Genomic DNA, 18444 nt, shown 5'->3' with positions numbered 1-18444 from the left:
AAGAGTTGTTATTTTCACCTTTAAGTCTGTGTTGGAAGTCAGGGGATCAAAGAAATGCTAGAGAAATGGAATTGGAGCCCTGGATGAGCAGTCATCCTCTGAAGGACTCCATCAGCTTGGGCCCGTACCTCTGTATTGGAAGGCCTGTTGCAGCTCTGTGCCCTTTGGATGCTAGACAGAAACATCAAAATATTTGATTTGATTTGAGCACCCTGCCTGACCTTAACACACATAATCACATCAAGTGACACAGTCTGGATGCAGATTTGATTCCAAGTTTCACAGATGTTTGAAGAAATCAGAATCTTGCAGCTTATGATTTTAAGAATATCTTTACCTGGCACGTAACCCTTGCTGTTACAAACTGAAGTCCTCTGCTTTCAACGTTGGTGACTGTTGAATTACATCTGCCCTCAGCAGATGCATCGGACCCATAGTAAGAGCACAAACGTTCCTCTCAGAAATGTAAAAACATTGCGATAAATGCCCTATAAGACGAATCCATGCATCTGGCCTCATTTCTATAACACACTTCTTTAGCTCTGTTCAAAGGATCTATTTTTGTAAGGTACAGCAGGATGAATTGACTTCTTTTGAATTGACCTGCACCTTTATGCGATATTTACTTAATGGTCGTTGTATCCTTTCCAGAATGGTACGGTTTTCGTTTTTCCATTATGTAACCGCAAGTTATCTGGGCTGACACATTAAAGGGTGGTAACTGGGGCAGACTGGCTGGGTGTGGTGAGTGTCAGTGTGCTGTCAAGATACCTCAGTCCCCAGAGTGGTTGCTGGCACTGAAAGCAGAGGAGGACCTCCTCCCTTGGCTCAGAGCACTACAGAGACATGCAAAGACTGCAGTAAGCACTAAGACCTTTTGACCTCCCTTATCTGAGACTATACCCCTTCCTTCCAATCAGATAAACATCTGAAAGCTGAGCGGCACTGCATATTTGGTCTCTCTGTGTAAATACAAAATATACTTGTATCCAAAGCAGGAAAATAGATGTGATGAATAAAAGAAATAGCTTATTCTTCCTGTTTCAGCTGGAAAAAATGTTAGTGTCTCACTTCTCCTTATCCCGAATTTCAAAAGTAAAGGGGAACGCCTGTTATTTGCAAGTTGTTAATTACAGGAGAGCTGTATTTCCCTCCTGCTATGTGCATTTGAACAATGAAAGCTGTGGCACTCTGTCAGAGACTATTTAAATTAGGCTTGTATCTATAATTTTCAAAGAACTTCCATCTCCATTTATTTCTGGTAGTTCTACTGATCAAAAGGAGCCATTTCAATTGATTTAAACCTAACCTCATAACAAACAGCTTTACTAGCACTGCTGACTTGCTCTTTGTTTTGGAGAAAGTTTCTTTTTGCTGTGGTTCTCACCACTGTCTGTTAGGGCTTTGAATGGTTAAAGTGTGAATGATTATGAAATCATTAATCCAAATTCATAAAACAGCTGAAAAAAAAGTACTCCAAGTGTTCAAAGTACTACCTATTCCAGTAACACGTCTGCTTAAAAACAATTCATATGTATTGAATCCATGCAAAGGACATAAAAGAAACACTAGTAAACTGACAACCTTACAATCTACTGACCCTGTTACCAGCAAAGCACCATACTTGAGGCATTTGCGCACATGCCAAACTATCAAAGGATCTATCTGCTTCTGCAATCCACAGCCTTCTGCAACAGCTCTTAAAAGAAATTCCTCAAGGCTTATTTCTTCTTCTGGGAAGAACAAATTCCATCTGTTCATGACATAAAAAGTAAATCCTAAAGTCACTGTGGCAGAACAGTTAATCTACAGTCTTCCTATTTTGGGCAAAAGCTGTGCAAGACACCGGCAAGAGACTGCCAGGGCACTGGTGAAACACTTTACCTGGTGATTTGATTGGCCACATACTCAAACTCTGCAGTAAATTTTTCTCAATTGCTGCTTTTTTCCTTAGGTAAAGCAGAAGCGGCACTGGACCTCATACTGATCAATTCATTCCCTCTGGTGGGTAACTCTGAGACATCGCTTATCTGCATCACTTCAAAATGGCGCTCCCGTGAGTCTATCACAATAGACCGAGACCAGGAGGATGTGACAAACCAGCTCCGGGAACCACTGCAAGTAAATGAAGATTCAAAGCGACCAACAGCCAAAACGGTGGTGTGGAAGAGGGAACAGGCCCGTGAAACTATTGGAGCATATTACTGTGAAGGGAAGCTCAAGGGTGAGGTCACAAGGATACATACCATGAAGATGCCGCTGGGAGGTACTGTATGGTGGTCAGATCTGAATTTTGCTTGTCACTGGTTTCAGACTGGCAGTTACCCCTGGCTGATGCAAGTGGGCACAAATGTGGCTCCAGAGCAGGCAAGGGAGTCTGAAGCAAAGAAAAATAGATTTGGCTCAAGCCTGTGGTTTGGTTTTTTTTCTAAAGGGCAGAGACATCTGGTCAATAATAGCTGCTAGTCATTTCCTCATGGAAGTTAGTCAGACATCTGTAGGTATTCTGCCTGTATCTGGCTACTGCCAGGAACACAAAGTCAGGTGGCAAATAAGGTAAGTACTGACCTCACTGTCTCCAAGAAATACATAGAGTAACTCCTGCACTGGGTTTTTCATATCCCAGACCTTTGATTTCTAAGCATGCTTCCATTTTAAAGTCTTGACAGATTTGAGACATAGTTAGCTAAACATCGCTATCATTTTTTTTAATAAATGGGCAACCTGAGCCTAGACAGTAATTGCCTTGCCTAAGGTTCGGTAAAACTACCAGTCAGCAGCACTGGATCTGCACAGTCTGTATCAGTATGAAAAAGAAAAGCAATCTAGCCCAACAAGGGAAAGAAACTCCAGAGAAGTTTCACAGAATCTAAGAAGGTTACTCACAGAAATCCAGTACGGAGTTCACTATTGACTTGGTTTTGCCTTTAAGGGTATGCACAGTAGAAAAAAGGAAATAATGGCAGGGAGACAGTGAGGTGCGAAGGTGGGTTTTCCAAGGACCAGCACTCTAGCCGTGAAATTACGTTTTCTTATGTGCAAATTTTTCCTTTTCTCTGCACCTCATTAAACTTCTGGGACAAGTTCCACAGCAGACATCACCCAAAAGTACAGAAAAGTGCAAGAAATTCTGGCTCATTTTCTGCAGCGAATCAAGTTTACGAAACTTCAGCCAATTTTTAGTAGACTCTGCTGTGTTGCTTACGGTTTGTGCCATGGTAGCTGGTCTGTGAGGACACTTGACACTTTTAATCTTTCTTTACAAGATTTTAGTAAGAGCAATTATCATTGTTGGTGTTTCCTGAAATTATATAGCAAATTTAGAAAAAAGAGGTTTTTCATTTGTCCAAGCTACAGCTAGTGTCTCTTTATTTCTTTTAGTATGGGAATGTTACAAACTAGGTGGGCAGGACAAGTGCATTTTTCTTTGGTTTATGTTTTCTCTGAACAAAAGTGGTTTTTCAAGAGTTGGATTGGTCACCAAGAAAGCTCTGCAGATGGAGCCTGACAACTCCCTTGTTTCAAAGGAGGCTGCAAAGAGGACGAGATAACAGTTTATGGAAAGTCAATGTGACCCTGCCTGTGGCAGAATGCCAGTGAGCTGAGAACACCTCTGGCTGTCCTGTAAAACAACCTCCACAGGTGGAGGAGCATCTTCCGAATCAATCAGATTTTTGCACTTGGTATCTGTGGACAAGAAGCAGAGAATTTAAAATAATCAAAATTTGAAAGCTTCCTATGTGGCAGAAGTTGTTGTAACCAGAAATATTAAAACATTCATGCCAGCAGTAAGCAGCTTTCTTTGGATTGTTTTTGGGTTTGAATTAATTTCTCAGATCTTCTCTATAAAAATCTTTCACTGAAACAATTTGAGCTAACAACTTGTTGGTGAATGCACATAATCTAATCAGGCTAGATGGGTGAGAACGAGGCAGAACAGAAATTCTCAAAGCTATTAAAGGGCACAGAAAGAGGAAGAAGAGGTCAGTGAAGGACTGTGAAGTTTGGCAAAGCATCTGTAGTTGGAAAACAGGCCTTTTCCCCCTTTACTGTTGTTTGAATAATTTTAAAAGGCAGAATGTGTTTTTCATCACCAAAAATTGAGCAAGAGTTGAAATGTGCAGTTTCCTACTGAAGATAGAAAAGGCATGGGAAAGAGCAGCACTTCTGGAAATCCAGCCACTATTTTGCAGCCTCAGGGCCTACGCTGCTGAAACCCTCACTAATCATTAACCATTTGGGTAGCCCCACTGACTTTAGTGGGAACTGTCATCTGCCTGATTATATACCTGTTATCAGACGGGCAGACACAGGGAAGATTTTTGCAATATAATATGTAAAGTTAACATTCATTTTTCTGTTTTGCTCTACACATGTACTGAAAGTAATGAATCCATTCTTCTGAATTCTTTATATGGTAGCATTATGGTTACACATGTAATATTCATCCAGTGGGAAGGAGTAGATTATGCTTTATATATATATGTATATATGGGGTGTAATGTTTATACTAATGAGCTTGGATGGTGACAGTGAAGTCCTCAGGGCGCAGGTTTGGTTAGAGTATCCTTCTCTTAGATGGATGGGCCTCACAGGGCTAAATGAGCTCCATCTGCCCGGGTTTGGAGATGAACCTCAGGTGTAAAGGGTGGAGCCAGTTCCGCGCACCCTGCGCCTCACCTAAAAAATCCACCGCGCAGGCCCGAAGGGTGCACTCACGTTTGAAAGTTGCAGTAAGTGTGGGGAAAACCCTTCCCAAATCTTTGTTTGCGAAGCCAAGCCGTGATGATGATGATGATGAATGTTTATACTCTATACAACACACATATCTAGAAAAGATCACTATAGAGCCTGTCTGCATCTAGTAAAATATAATTTATGCAATTTTTCTGCACAATAAATGTGTATTTTCATATATATGTGATTGATTTTCCCCAATGGAATCTCTCTAGAGCAGGGAGAGGGACAATAATGGAAATGCTACCAACAGAGTGTTATGGCACTTGCCCTGCAACTCAGTTCATTATGTCTCTATAAGGAATTGGCACACTCGAGATGTGAAATCATGAAATACAACTCACTGTCTAAAAATACTTTGGAACTGAGCCCACCAGAGAGTGTGCATTCCTTTCCATTGCAACAATACTCTGAAAAAAGAGTCTTGTGGTTAAGCTAAACAACATACAAAGAAGAGAAAATGGGAATACAAAAGTTTAGTATCTTGTTAAAACAATTAGTAATGCCTCACTAAATTTGGTCCAAAAACCATGCAGATAAAACCCTTACAATCATTTGTAACCAGCAACTCATTCTGGGGAAAGCTGTTGAATTTTCTTTTCCTGAATAGATCAATATTTTCACCATGCATTTGTTATTCATAAATACTTCTAACTTGGGAGCTGACAGTGAGTTGGCACCGCTTTCAGTTTTTGTTTGCCTGTTTCTAACAAGACCTTATTTCATGATGCTATATTAGAAGTCTCTGTTTCTCTAAGGCATTAAGTTCAGATACCAGGGCCTAGGTAACATGGCGAATGCTTAGCAGATTCCCATGGATGTGCTTAGTATCATGCAGGAAGAGTCCGACTGAAATCAGAGCATAAACACTAGAACTGCACAGGGGGATGGAAATTCTATTCTGCAAAAAAATTGTGAATTTTCTACAGTGATTTTATTTCCAATCATAAATAAAACACTAAAATGTCAAAATCCTTGAGCAGATAAAATTCTCTGAGAGAGAGGTTGGCTTGGATTGATAGAAATGTCTTCATTTTTACCCAAATTTTCTTTCTTTAATTTTACATCACGTAACAGAAATATTTTTGACTTTTAATTAAAATGCCATTCAGAAATAAAAGTATTAAAATGTTCTTTCCTCACATATTGCAAGAGTACTACCCTTTTTTCCCCCTCAGATTTGCAAAATAATGTTGTGGAGGTACTAACACAGTTTCAGCCTCATACCAACTTTGATGTAGCATCTACCTGCTCATTTTTACAGCTCTATTTCATACATCATATAACAGGAGTTCAGTTGTTTTCTTTTTTTTTTCCCTCTGCTTTCTGATCCTGTCTCTGTGTATTTCTTTGGCACTAAACTTCAGCCACAGATTTCACATTTGTTTTCTGTAACCACTGTATGAACCAAAGTATACTTTCTTATACCTTATTTTAGTGTTCTAAAAATGAGCTGGACAAAAGAGGCATGACTATAGAGGCAATTTTTTATGACTAAGTTGTATAACTATTCATACTATCTTGCATATGTGTGCCTTAAACAAAATATTTCCTGTGAAATTAATGTGACTTTTATAGAAATGGCACCTGTGCAAACGCAGAGCTGACTGAGAGCATGAATGGCTCATGAAGGATTCCTTCCAGCTGAGGATCAGGTGGGTCTTTCTGTTGGGAAGGTCCCACTGCTGGGATGGCAGTGGCAGCAGAATCAGGCTTCCAGGAGCTGAACAAAAACCAAGATACGGGATGGCCTTACTTAAGAAGAACTTTCTCAGGAGGAGCTCTAAGGCTTAACAACCTCAAAAACAGAAAGAGGAAAGGGGCTGGTGAACAGTCAGTGCCTCCCTCCCCTGGGTGCTCCAAAAGAGAAAGTACAACGGTATAGCATTCTCACAGAGATAAACAGCTGAATAGTCTGCAATTTGCCTAATTTTAGAAGAGTTTCTGTAATTTCTTTTTTGCCATACAACATATCAATGACAGTATGATGTAAAAACTCTGAGCTAAAAGTAGTCAGAAAACCTGCATTTGTCCTTAAGAAACTTCACAGCATTCCCTCAGAATTTTCCAGCTATATGAAAGGAAGCATCCTTAACTTCTAACTAATTCAAAGTAATGGTACCATTAAAATTGTTTACTGGTTTCAAAAAGTACTATTTCTTGAGATTTTTCTCTCCCTTCCCCAATTATCTTTTTTTTTTCCCACGAGTAATGATAAGGAAAAGGCAAAATTTTCATGCCTACTTTCTTCTTAAATCAAGAGCTATAAACAAATGTATAAAAGTACTTTTCTTTTTAAGCAGGAAAATTAATTTCTATTTACCAAACAGGGAAATTCCCACTGATCTAGACAGTTCCTGCTGCAGAAATTTTATTTTAATTAAGCTGCATTTTCAGATGAGAATATTTTGGTAAAAGTACAACTGGGTATGAATATGGTTTTGTCCTTTTATTCTTAGAGCAAGCTAACACTCTCAGTTTTTATAGAGAGCATGGTGAACTAACACAAGAATAGACCCACTCGATCTTACAGCATCTCCATCAGACCCTGCATGACTGTGGTCTCCTGAACTGTCTTGAATGTTCCGAATCATTAAGCTTAAAGAGAAAAAACCGAGTCACTTGGGGTATTCTTTTGCCAATGAAAGCTTGTTCCCTACGGTATATTTTCCCCCACTTTATTCAGTCTGCTTTAAAAATGTCTCAAGGGATAAATAAACTTGAGAAAGTGTTTTACAGCCAGCTGGAGCTCCCAGTTAGGATCTGTTTCCAGTTACTCAGCCAAAATCCAATTATTTATTTTTAATTTCATGCCTGAGGTTCTGGTGGCAGTCTGTTCTTTCAGGATATAGGTGAGTCCTCTGTCTTTGCCAAAATGTAAAGGTGAGGTTGATTGGTGGTGATAAAGGGTCAGTGTGTGCTCTAAATGAATTTAAATGTAAAAATCTGAGTCAGGGTCATACTGTAAGCCATTCTCAGCTTCTGAACCAGAGACAGTAACTGCTGAAATTTATCCCATACCTCTGTCCTGTTCTGTTTGCAGCCTCATTCCACCCGGTGGCATTAACCATTACAGCAAATAAGGGAGAGCATGTGAATATTTCCTTCATCAGAATGGCAGCGAAAGAGGAAGATGCAGTGATCTACAAAAATGGTAATTAACCTTTCTTTCTTGTCTTTTCTCTTCCTGCTGTCATTGTCTTAGCCAAGTGCCACATAACTTTTAAAGTAATTGCTGATGATGCCCATGCTGTGCAACTGGAACAGACATAATTCTTCATGCATTCAATGTGCCCTAAAGGAGCCATTTGCCATATCTAATATATTGACTTGACCTGTTTCTTTCCACCAGAATGCTAAATATTCTGTTAATACCTTTGCTTTGTGTCTCATTTTCCATTTTGATTTCCTTCTTTTTACCCTCATGTATTCGCCTGATTGATTTTAACAGCCTTTTTTTTTTTTTTTTGCTTTCCCTGCACCACTGTGAAGGCCTTGTTACTGCATCTTTCTTTGCATGTCTACTGTTTTTCAAGTGCATACCCTCCCTTCTTCAAATGGCTTTTTTTAGCTTCTATGACGTTCTCCAGGCTGAGAAAGGCAGCACTAGTAATCTATTAGAAAGGCAAAACTGTCAACAAAATCTAATCCTTATTTCATTCAACTATAAAAATTAGTCAAGTTGTAAAATTTATGACACTAACTTTTCTATCTAACATGGCACCTAAATCACATCTCACTCACTGATCAGTTGTGTGTTGCTATGTTGCTAAATCTGGACTCTTGGAAATACGTACAGTTTGCTAATTACATCCTGAAGAAATGTAGTAAAACTCTGGTCATTAGAAGTTGCAGTGCCTTCATATTCCATTCGAATGTTACACTCCAACAAATTATAGTTGTGGAAAGCACATGTAATGTACTGGTCCATCTTTGTCTATTGATAGTCTAGTTTATATTGAGCTACCAGGGTACAGGGACTAAATAGAGCAAGAGGAGGTAAGGATGTGCCAGCACACTGCAGAAGAACACATTCAGTGGGTCAGCCTCAGCCTCAGTTACTGAACACTTAGAGCACTTCTCTACAGGCTGGAAGAGAAAAGTAACCAGAAGATGTCTTTTAAAAAGGTAATATTTAGATTTTCTTAAAGGTCTGTTTCTTTGCTCTTCAGAGATTTGGCCATGGCAGTGCACAGCGAAGAAAGTTTGCCATCACTTGTCCTTTCAGGGTTTCCAGGAAAATTTTGTGATCTCCTGTCAGCATTTTCTCATGCAAGAAGCAGCTGATATGTCAGAGCAGGAGTGCTTATCTCATGGTGCTGCCTTAGCTGGGATGCCAACTTGAAATTTGGCAAAAAGCCACAAATTAAGCATGACTCTGGACAGTAGGTCAAGTTCTCCACCTGACATTGCAGTTGAAATTGCAGCCCTGAGCAGCTGGCAAAGAAAAAACCCACCTGTGCTGCTACACTTAGCTGTTGCAGTCTTTCACTTCAGTCATTTAAGGTACCATTTCCCCCTTTCAGATCCTCACAAAGTCTGTCTAGAGAACCAAACTGTTCTGCTAAACAAGATTGCTTTAAGACATTGATATAACATGTGTCACCGTGGAAAACAATCCACTGAAACTGAACCTTGCTAACAGACTGTGAGCATAAGGCTTTCTTAGTACTTTGCTGCCAAGTTTGTTCTGCAACCTGAAACTGGAAATACATACAAAAAAAAGCCCCACATTTCAGGACTAACCCCTTTAATTCTTTGCTCTTTATCTTTGTCCCTGTTTTCTCGAAGAACTGTTATGTGTTGTCAGGGCTTAAACTCACCCAAGACATTTTTGCTGTTTTGATTATGATCCTCAGCAAAGTTTTATGTTTCTAGGCTTCCTGAAATTTAACTATGGTCAAATTGATAATGTGATAGTATGTGTGACCACAGACAGTAAAGGCCCTGCCTGGTGCCATTTACCTTCTAAATTATTTCAGCAAAGTGAAAGAAGTTGTTTTATTATCAGTATAACTGTAAGAGAATATAGACAGCAAAAGCATTTGATTTGTGGAAGTGTCATCTGGTTAATGGTATTTCAGCATAAAAGACTAAGACAAGAAACAAGGGAAGTAATAAAACAAATAGACACACAAATCCTAAGGAGTAGCAGATGACAGCGAAAACATCGACGGGCAGAGCTTTCCAGCTTCTGAGGGCTGCTGAGGGGGAAACACAAAGGCCTGAGCAGTTTCAGCCAGAACTTTTTAGGTATAAGAAGAGGGGAGCAAGATCATCATGGGTCTCAGGGGAAAAGAGCAAACTTACTGCATGATTGATGGGAACTGTGAGCATATGTGAAATAGTGGGATATTTAGAGAAAGCCAAACAGGAGAAAGAGGGCGCATAAAGTGAATAGGAGAGGGTGAGAAAATGGGGTGAGAGTCAGGTAAATGTTGTCACTGGTCTGGCCAAGCTCCGCAGTGTGCATGTGCTCTCTACCTGGTATGCATATGTATAATCTGCTAGTGACCTTCAGGCCAGACTAGAAGGCACAACAGTTTTCACTCTTAGTAACTGGAAACACATGCCAAGGATGAAAGGGTCTTGTATGTCTGGGGTCAGCAACTGGAGAGACTGAATATCTAAGGCCAGTTATGTCACGGACCCATTTGCATGTGCATGTGAGTGTGTGTGCATATATGACTCACTTCAAGCTGAGCTAACTAATGAGCAGGATAAGAGGTCTGAGAGCCAGCTATTAGAGAGACTGTAGGTCCAGGCCAGCTAAGACCCAGTTTTGGGACTGTGAGTGTATGAGTTCTGCCAGCAAACCTGACTAGCTGGCAAATGAGAATAGGATCGGGCTGTCTGGGTTGTTCATGTGTCTCACATCCACATGCAGTACCTGTAAAGGCACAGTTCTGTTTCGTGGGTCTGTTGGTGGCTGGCTTAGTCTGTGTCCTGATTTGAGTTAGAACAGAGCTCATTCTGCTCAGAGATTTCACTTTTCAGCTCAGTCTCTGCTAACTAGCGGCACTGTCTGAAGTTAACAGCATATTTTTTCACACACAGTATCTGCTGTGAGAAGTGACAGTGCTTGATGTTTACAGTCACTACGAGGGGTTGGGATGCAGAAAGGATCTTGCTTAGACTTTCTGCTGTGCAGACCAAGGTCACTGTTAAACCCTGTGTGCCACAGTGGAGGTGCAGTAAGTGAGAGACCTGCAGGGAGAAGCAGTCAGGACAGGTGACCCTAAACTGACCAAGAAGGTGTTCCCTTCCATGTATGTCATTCAGTATAAAGCTGAGGGTCAAGCTCTCTTTTTCAATGGCTGGTGTCCAAGGCGGATTCAGCCCTTTCTTCTCCCTTCAATCCCAATTCCGTGTGTTCCTGAATCCATTTCCAGAATCCAACTCCTGAATCTCCTTCCCATCTGCTGCTGAGTCCAGTCTGGGATTTCCCCAGCACCTGCCCACAGCATCTGTGATGCCATCAGGGTGGCTGGGTTCTATATTGATTTTGTCTATATTTGTATATGTTTCATTTTATAGTTATTATTTTCATTGAAGCAGTTCTAGTTTTCTTTCCCAGTCCATAAGTCTCTCCTGAGCATCAGTGGTGACAGTGATGCGGTTGCCATCAGAGGAGTTGGTTTTGGTATTGGTTTTGCATATATTTAATTTTATTAGCTTCCTTAAAGCAGTTTTAGTTTTCTTTTCCAACCCGTAAGTCTCTCTCCCTTATTCCCTTTCTCCTCCCCTTTGAGAAGGGAGAGGTGTTGATAGAGAGCATCTGCCATTTGTCTTTGGGCTGGCCAAGCCCTAACCCTTGACAATCAGTACAGTGTGTGTGAGCACGTGCACGTGTGTTTTGATGACAGCTGTCTGGACCTGGCATTAGCTGACTGCAGCAGCATTGAAGCAGAAGGACTCCCAGAGGTTCTGAGGTCCACTGAGCACAGCTTTTCTTTGACAGCAACCAGTGTTCAAATGTTGCTACTTGGTGATCCAGAGGGATGCGAGAAGATCAAGTGCTACTGCCTCACATGTGTGACCAACTGCAGCAAACCTAGAATAACATAGATAAGCTCCCTTCATGAAAAAAAGAATAGCAGAGACAGAAACATGTTAAGTCTGGGAAGAAGAAATAAAGCATTGCTATGTTCTTCCTGCTTTGGCATGCTACATAAATCTTTGTGCTACTCAGATTAAAGAGGACCTGGTTCGTACTTGCTCTTTGACTCTTCCAGCCATGCTAGACTCCTTACAGATCATCACCCCTCACTTCAGGAAAGGCCAAGAAACAAAATGAACACTTTTAACCACTAGATTCTTAGCAACATTCCTGTAAAGCAATGGTGAATATGAAGTTGTTTGTTGCATTCATCTACTAAATTTTCTCAAGATCTAGCTTCTTTTTTATTTGCACTTCTCCAATTATCAAAAACCAAAGAGCTAAAGAGCTGTCAGCAAATTCATAACTAGTAAGTAGATTCTGCTGCTCAGCTCATCCCAGCTGTCCTTCCTCAGTAACCAGTGCAAACTAATTTCTGTCTGTAGGGGATAATGACTTCTGTCTGTTGTATCCGTGTGTTCCTTCTCCAGGTTCCTTCATCCACTCTGTGCCCAGGCATGAAGTACCGGGGGAGCTGGAAGTCTCCTATCCTCAAGTTCAACCAGATGATGCAGGGGTTTACTCTGCCAGATACATAGGAGGAAACCTCTTCACTTCTGCTTACACGAGGCTTATTGTAAGACGTAAGTTTCATTAATGTGTGCTGATGATTGTTTAAAGTCATAACTAATCCGAAATGAAACTTACACTGTGCCCAAATAAGGGCCAAAATCTTGTCGTATGCTGCCATCAGATTATGTCAGAAGAAATTTTTTCCCAAGGATCTTTGGTACAAGCTGATTTAAGCAGCTGAGAAAAAAAATTTTCTGATTTAGGTTCAACTCATCTTAGCTATTGCCAGGAAAGCTAGCTCTTTTCTCAGCTTCTCAACACCAAGTAAGTATGAGTGAAGGTGGTGGTGCTGGCTTTCCCATGAATATGAGATGTGGGTCTAAGCACAAAACAGGAATTCTCAAATGTGTCTGTTCTCTACGGTGGGCTCTACCCAAACCCCATTTATCCCAGGGCTTATCATCTTTAGCATACACCACTGTGATTTCGCAAACTACTCCTGCCTTAGTTAGCTCTTAAAGTTCAGCTCCCAGGGGATGCAAGCAGATACTTCCCATTGAGTATTCTACCTGTCTTGTAGCTCGTGTTGCTGTGTCCGTTTTCATCAGATACAAAGAAAATTATGTTCTGTTAACTTGGTAGAAATATATAACTGATATGTAATAGTAAATAGCTGTTTACACACCTTACATTACGGAGAAATTGTCTGTGATGATAAAATGTATTTCATTTGCTAAGATCCACAGATGCTTCCAGGAGTCACAAAGGAATAAACACAATGCCCGAAACTTCAATTTTGAAGCTATTGCCACCTTACTAAATAAAACGGTCCAAGACTTGTTCTCTAGTGCCAACTGGACAGCGCAAGACTTATCTGTGAATCCTGCCCTCTGCCTTGAAATGGGCTTTTGTCTTGCCCGTTCTGCCTCTTGTGAAAACTGCTGGGGCATAGTTTGGGAGTGTGGTAGGGAGCGCACTAACAATAAAGAGAACGGAAGATTACAGGCTACTGTTCAAAGACATGTCCTGCCTTTCTTTGAATTAGCATTATAGACACAGACTGATGATTTTTAGCAAAGCTTTTTGTTTAAGTATTCACATGTAAGGATTTCATTGTGGAAGAAGGAGATAAAGCTCCAAGTGCCATGTTGATTCATTAAACGCTTGATGAAATCTGAAAAAGCTGATCCAAGTCTGGATGACTCAGCTTGGGTGAGCCTGCCTCAAGACTTTATCCTTTTAGTCCTAGCTTTACTAGATGAAGGCACAAAGGTCAGTTTCAGTGAAGTAATAAACATATTGCTAAAATAAAATCCTGGCAATTACTGAGTCATTTCAACTCCCACTGATTTCAAAAGCAGTTCAAAGAATTTTGTGTCTTGTAGGGCTAGACTAAGCATTTGCATGATGAAGTCCTATATGCTTGTTTAGAACTTCAGCTCTGCTTCTACTAAATCAGCATCAAAACTCTTGCTAGCAGGATTAATGATAGTAATACCCTTTTAAATTAAGAATTGAAAAAGAAATCATTATAGGCATTAAAACAACTGATTACTCTTAGACCATTTATTCCAGAAACAGGTCACCAGTGGATTGATCCTTGTTATAAGGACCTAGTGAAAACAATAAAGATGAAATAGATGTCAACCTAGTTTAAGGAACTCTCAAGAAAAATACTATTACAGAAAAAATCATGACTTGTCAAAAGCTGGTACAGTGCCAGGGAGGCCAAGCTGGGTCCTGCTGGCTTACTACCAGTACAGCCAGCTCCAGGTGAAGCCTGGTCCTTTTGTAGACTTTGGATCCCTGCTACAAGAATAGAAATCTTAAATACAAAATCTTTGTCAGCTTCCAAACTTACTTTTTCAAACTAAAAAAAAAAACAAAAAAAACCCCCAAACCTCTAGTTTCAAAAAAGGAAGACTTTTTCAGTTCCTTCCTTGAAGACAGTATGTAGTATTACCTTGTACTACGCAGCAGTTCTGATTCTATTTCCACAATAAAAAAAAAAGATTCCCTACATTAGGTCAGTTGGCTGAGGTTTTAGAGTGTCCATGTGGATCACATTTTAATGTATTTTACTGATTGTCTTAATTAAAAAGAACTTTAATAATTGATTGGTTACTGAATAAAAAAACAACAAATATGTAATTATATTTTTCCATAAAAGGATGTGAAGCTCAGAAATGGGGCCCTTCCTGCAGCTCCCACTGCCCTTCCTGCACGAACAATGGCATTTGTCATGAAGACACTGGTGAATGCATCTGTCCTCCAGGTTTTATGGGAAAAACATGTGAGAAAGGTAAGCAAATATTTTCACAGGTTGCCTTTTAATTTGTTCTCAGTAGCAGAAGTTGGCAGATTATTGAGGGAAGCATCAAATGGAGTAGCCATGGTTTACTCTTTGTAGACAGAGCATTTGCAGCTGGTGCTGGAGACAGGACAGTGTTGAGTGAGGTGAACCCTGAATCAGTATGGCTGTTCTTTTAGTTGTGTTATAACTACTCCCTCTCTTCTCCTAGTAGAGATCATACTGCTAGGGTAGATGAATGTTTCCAGCTCTTTTTCATCAATGTGCAGTTGGACAGTGTGCTAGATAATCTCATCTAGGCTCCTTTTCCCATGGGAGGCTGGATCAGATGATCTTTTGAGGTCCCTTGCAACTTAGGCTGTTCTACGATTCCCCTGAAATCAGGGGATTCAGTATGCTCAAAGCTACTGGCTGACATGGTAGAATAGGAGATCTTAAGGATACATTGGCATTGGGAAATGAAGCTCTATGTTTGAGACTCCCTGGCTACTTCTGTACAAACTGCTAACATGCTTACAGGGTGATTTGCCTCTAGAAGCATATCAACAAGATATGGCTGTTCATGCATGTTTGTATCTATGACAATTAGTTCGGATTCTGGGAGAATTACAGCGGGCATCACAATTGCTCTGATCCCTCCAAGCAACTTTTGGGTTCAGTGCTAAATGTGTATCTTGATATTTTGACTGAATTGCAATGCTGCAAACACTAGAGCTAAACAATTGCCATAGGTGACATCGGATCCTGTCTAATGTAGCACTAATCTTGTCAGAAAAGCAAAACCTTGAGCTTGGCAGTTTCATATGCGCTGATCACGAAGAGTATCTGTTTCTCATGGCACTGTTTGTCCATTTCATACTAAAAAGTCTTATAAAAATGATTTATTGCTGAAGCTCTGTCCCCACATATCCAAAGCAATGGGTGCTTTGCTGACGATTCCTCACATAGGAGAAAGTTATGTTTATCTCTGCTGCCTGAACTTAAGCTATGTCTGCACTGACGGTTAGGTTGTTATGGATGTTAATATATCTGGTATCTGAATGGTAAAAATGGTATTTTTAATTTTAATTATTGTTTTCTGTTGTCTACAGCTGTATCTTTAGAAACATTAGTTCTTTTGTGGACTTACTTAATACTGTTGAGCTATTCTTTCCTTCTCTCCCTTCAACAGCTTGTGGAGCCAATACATTTGGCAAGACTTGTGAAGAGAGCTGTAAAGAAAACTATGGCTGCAGAAACTATATGTTCTGTCTACCAGATCCATATGGTTGTTCTTGCGCCACAGGATGGATGGGACTGGAATGTGACAAAGGTATAGTACAAAATACAAGGAATGGTGGCATCCTTAGCGTGCTGCACATAGGAAATATAGAAGGGAACTGAAAGAGAATAATAAAAGAGTTTTTTACATTCTGTAAAAGAAGGATAATAATATCTATGCTTCTCAGATGACCATGTCTTCCTTCAGAGGAAGGACATACTAAAGTTGAAAACTATTCAAATTATTCTGCAAAATTATGTTCTACTGAGACATTAAGAATCCTCTAACCGGTATAATACAGCAGGACTACAGAAGTCAAACTGAGCAGTTCAGTGCCAAACATATATCCAGTGCTGAGCAATACTGAACATAATTATCCTTGTTCATTTCAATTACACTGCAATGTCTTTGGGACATTGGCACGTCTTCCTTTATGAATATGTGCCATGTTGGCTAATGTTAACATAACTCTGATGAAGCCTTTGGACACTACCACAGTGAAAAAAGTGAAAAAAAAAACCAGAGGAAATTGAAGAAGCTTCCACATTGGCATCTAGTCTACAAATGTCAGGCATGGATACAAATGTGCTCTAAGTTTTTTACTTCAGTGTGTTCTCAGGATACTCTGTGGATGGCTTAGTGCTAATAGATACAGTTTGAAATTCAACCCAACTGACGGAACTAAATCGTACTGCAGAATTGATGCATGAGATTGAAAACTAATGGAAGGTGTTTTCTAGTACCTTTGCACTAACTGGAAACGTATGTACTTGCAGAATGCAAACCTGGATTTTATGGGTCAGACTGCAAACTCAAATGTAATTGTCACAATCGAGGGACATGTGACAGATTTAAGGGCTGCATCTGCTCCCTTGGATGGCATGGTCTGCAATGTGAAAAAGAAGGTAAAGCAAGGTAACACGGTAGTAAATGGCTTTTCCCAGTGTAACTGGAACAGTTCTTCATGCTGGTACAGCGTTACCCCTCCAGACTGGTACCCTTGCTCTGTCAATTACATTCCAGGGGCCCCAGACACTCCCATACATTGTTACTGCAATACAGTGTTTTGAAGTTTCTGCCTGATATGCTGCATATAGCAGGCTGCTGTGGCACCATTTCATCTGATCTTGCTTTCATTAGAGGAAAATTTTAGAACCTTACTCCACAGGATTGACACTGACCTTGACACCAGTTACTGACAGAAGCTGCACATCCTGCCTGCATGATCAGCTTTTGGATAGGCTCATGGTACTTAACCATTACCTACCTCTTACTCACTTGCATACACTCCTATACCATGTCCCTCATGATCTGAAATTGATGACTTACTTAGACACCGAGACAACCCAGAGTTTAAAACAGCTGTCTGTCTGAGAAAGAGTTAAGCTTGCAAAGCTGAATGTATTTAATTCAGAATCTCTTTGGATTCCGGCAAGGTTTGCACACATTATTTTACAACATGCACATAGCATCTATTATTTCCATTTGACAAATAAAGTGGCAAACCCACTCTTAACTTGTAAAAGCTTTCAAGTGCAAAAACAAGCAGAGAAGTAAGACTGTGATCCCATCAGCCGAGCTATTATGTTGTGATCTGACAGCTCTTATAAATAGATAAAATGAAGAGCAAATAGATACTGCGCATTCAGTACAAAATGTGTGAAAGATTTTGCTGTGGCTAGACTGTCTGTGCTTAGGATGTCAGCAAGAAAGAGAGGAGAGGGGACAGGAAAAGGGCTTGTTCCTTCTCACATGGTATTTACACTGATATAACATTGCCAACTTTGATAAGCGTGATCCTTGCATATGCCCACGAGCAAAGCGAGAACCAGACGCTTATGCTGCCTATGCTCACTGTATACTTAAACCTGGTTTGGTGCTGCCATTTTAAAGTCCTTTCTGAAGCCTGACATTAAAACACCATATATCTTCTACAGGTTCTGCAGATCTTTCACCTCAGATAGAAAACTTAGTAGATCCTGTAGAACTTAATTCTGGCGTCGAGTTCAAGCCTTTTTGCATAGCAACTGGGATGCCACTTCCTAAATCTGAAGAATTTAAACTTTTGAAGCAAGATGGAACTGTCCTAAGGGTAGGCTCCTCTATTATTTTGATGTTTATCTTGACTTTACCTGTAGTTAATGCACACAATGGTTTTCAAGCATAACATGAAATTTCATTATTTCCTGATAGGTCGTGAACTCATGAGCACATAAGAATCTATGGAATTGACCATTGTAGACCCTTTCTAGTGATATCACTAAACACTAGATGAGTTCCAAAACTATAAGAAAGTGTCATAGGAATATTCCTAAATGCACATATTTTTCAGGCCCTGTATGTCTTTTGTCATTTCAGCCTGCCCAAATTGTTACCAGTAATCGCTCTGAAGCCATGTTTACAATTAATCGAATCCAGCCCGGTGATACAGGAACCTGGGTCTGCAGTGTACAGACAGTAGCA

At 40.2% G+C, this 18444-nt stretch overlaps 1 protein-coding gene across 1 annotated transcript in view; it reads left to right on the top strand.

The window, feature by feature from the left end:
• TEK (TEK tyrosine kinase, endothelial) overlaps window positions 1-18444 on the top strand; it is a 43075-nt gene that overhangs the window by 8738 nt on the left and 15893 nt on the right. Inside the window, exons 2-9 of the mRNA XM_010138744.1 lie at window positions 1955-2266; window positions 7781-7891; window positions 12328-12480; window positions 14580-14711; window positions 15892-16032; window positions 16758-16886; window positions 17919-18073; window positions 18340-18440. Coding sequence (XP_010137046.1) covers window positions 1955-2266; window positions 7781-7891; window positions 12328-12480; window positions 14580-14711; window positions 15892-16032; window positions 16758-16886; window positions 17919-18073; window positions 18340-18440 — 1234 coding nt within the window. The remainder of the gene's footprint in view (window positions 1-1954; window positions 2267-7780; window positions 7892-12327; window positions 12481-14579; window positions 14712-15891; window positions 16033-16757; window positions 16887-17918; window positions 18074-18339; window positions 18441-18444) is intronic.

Source organism: Buceros rhinoceros, unplaced genomic scaffold (assembly GCF_000710305.1).
Source record: "Buceros rhinoceros silvestris isolate BGI_N320 unplaced genomic scaffold, ASM71030v1 scaffold296, whole genome shotgun sequence".
Lineage (NCBI taxonomy): Eukaryota > Metazoa > Chordata > Aves > Bucerotiformes > Bucerotidae > Buceros > Buceros rhinoceros.
This window is presented reverse-complemented; position numbering and strand designations above follow the sequence as displayed.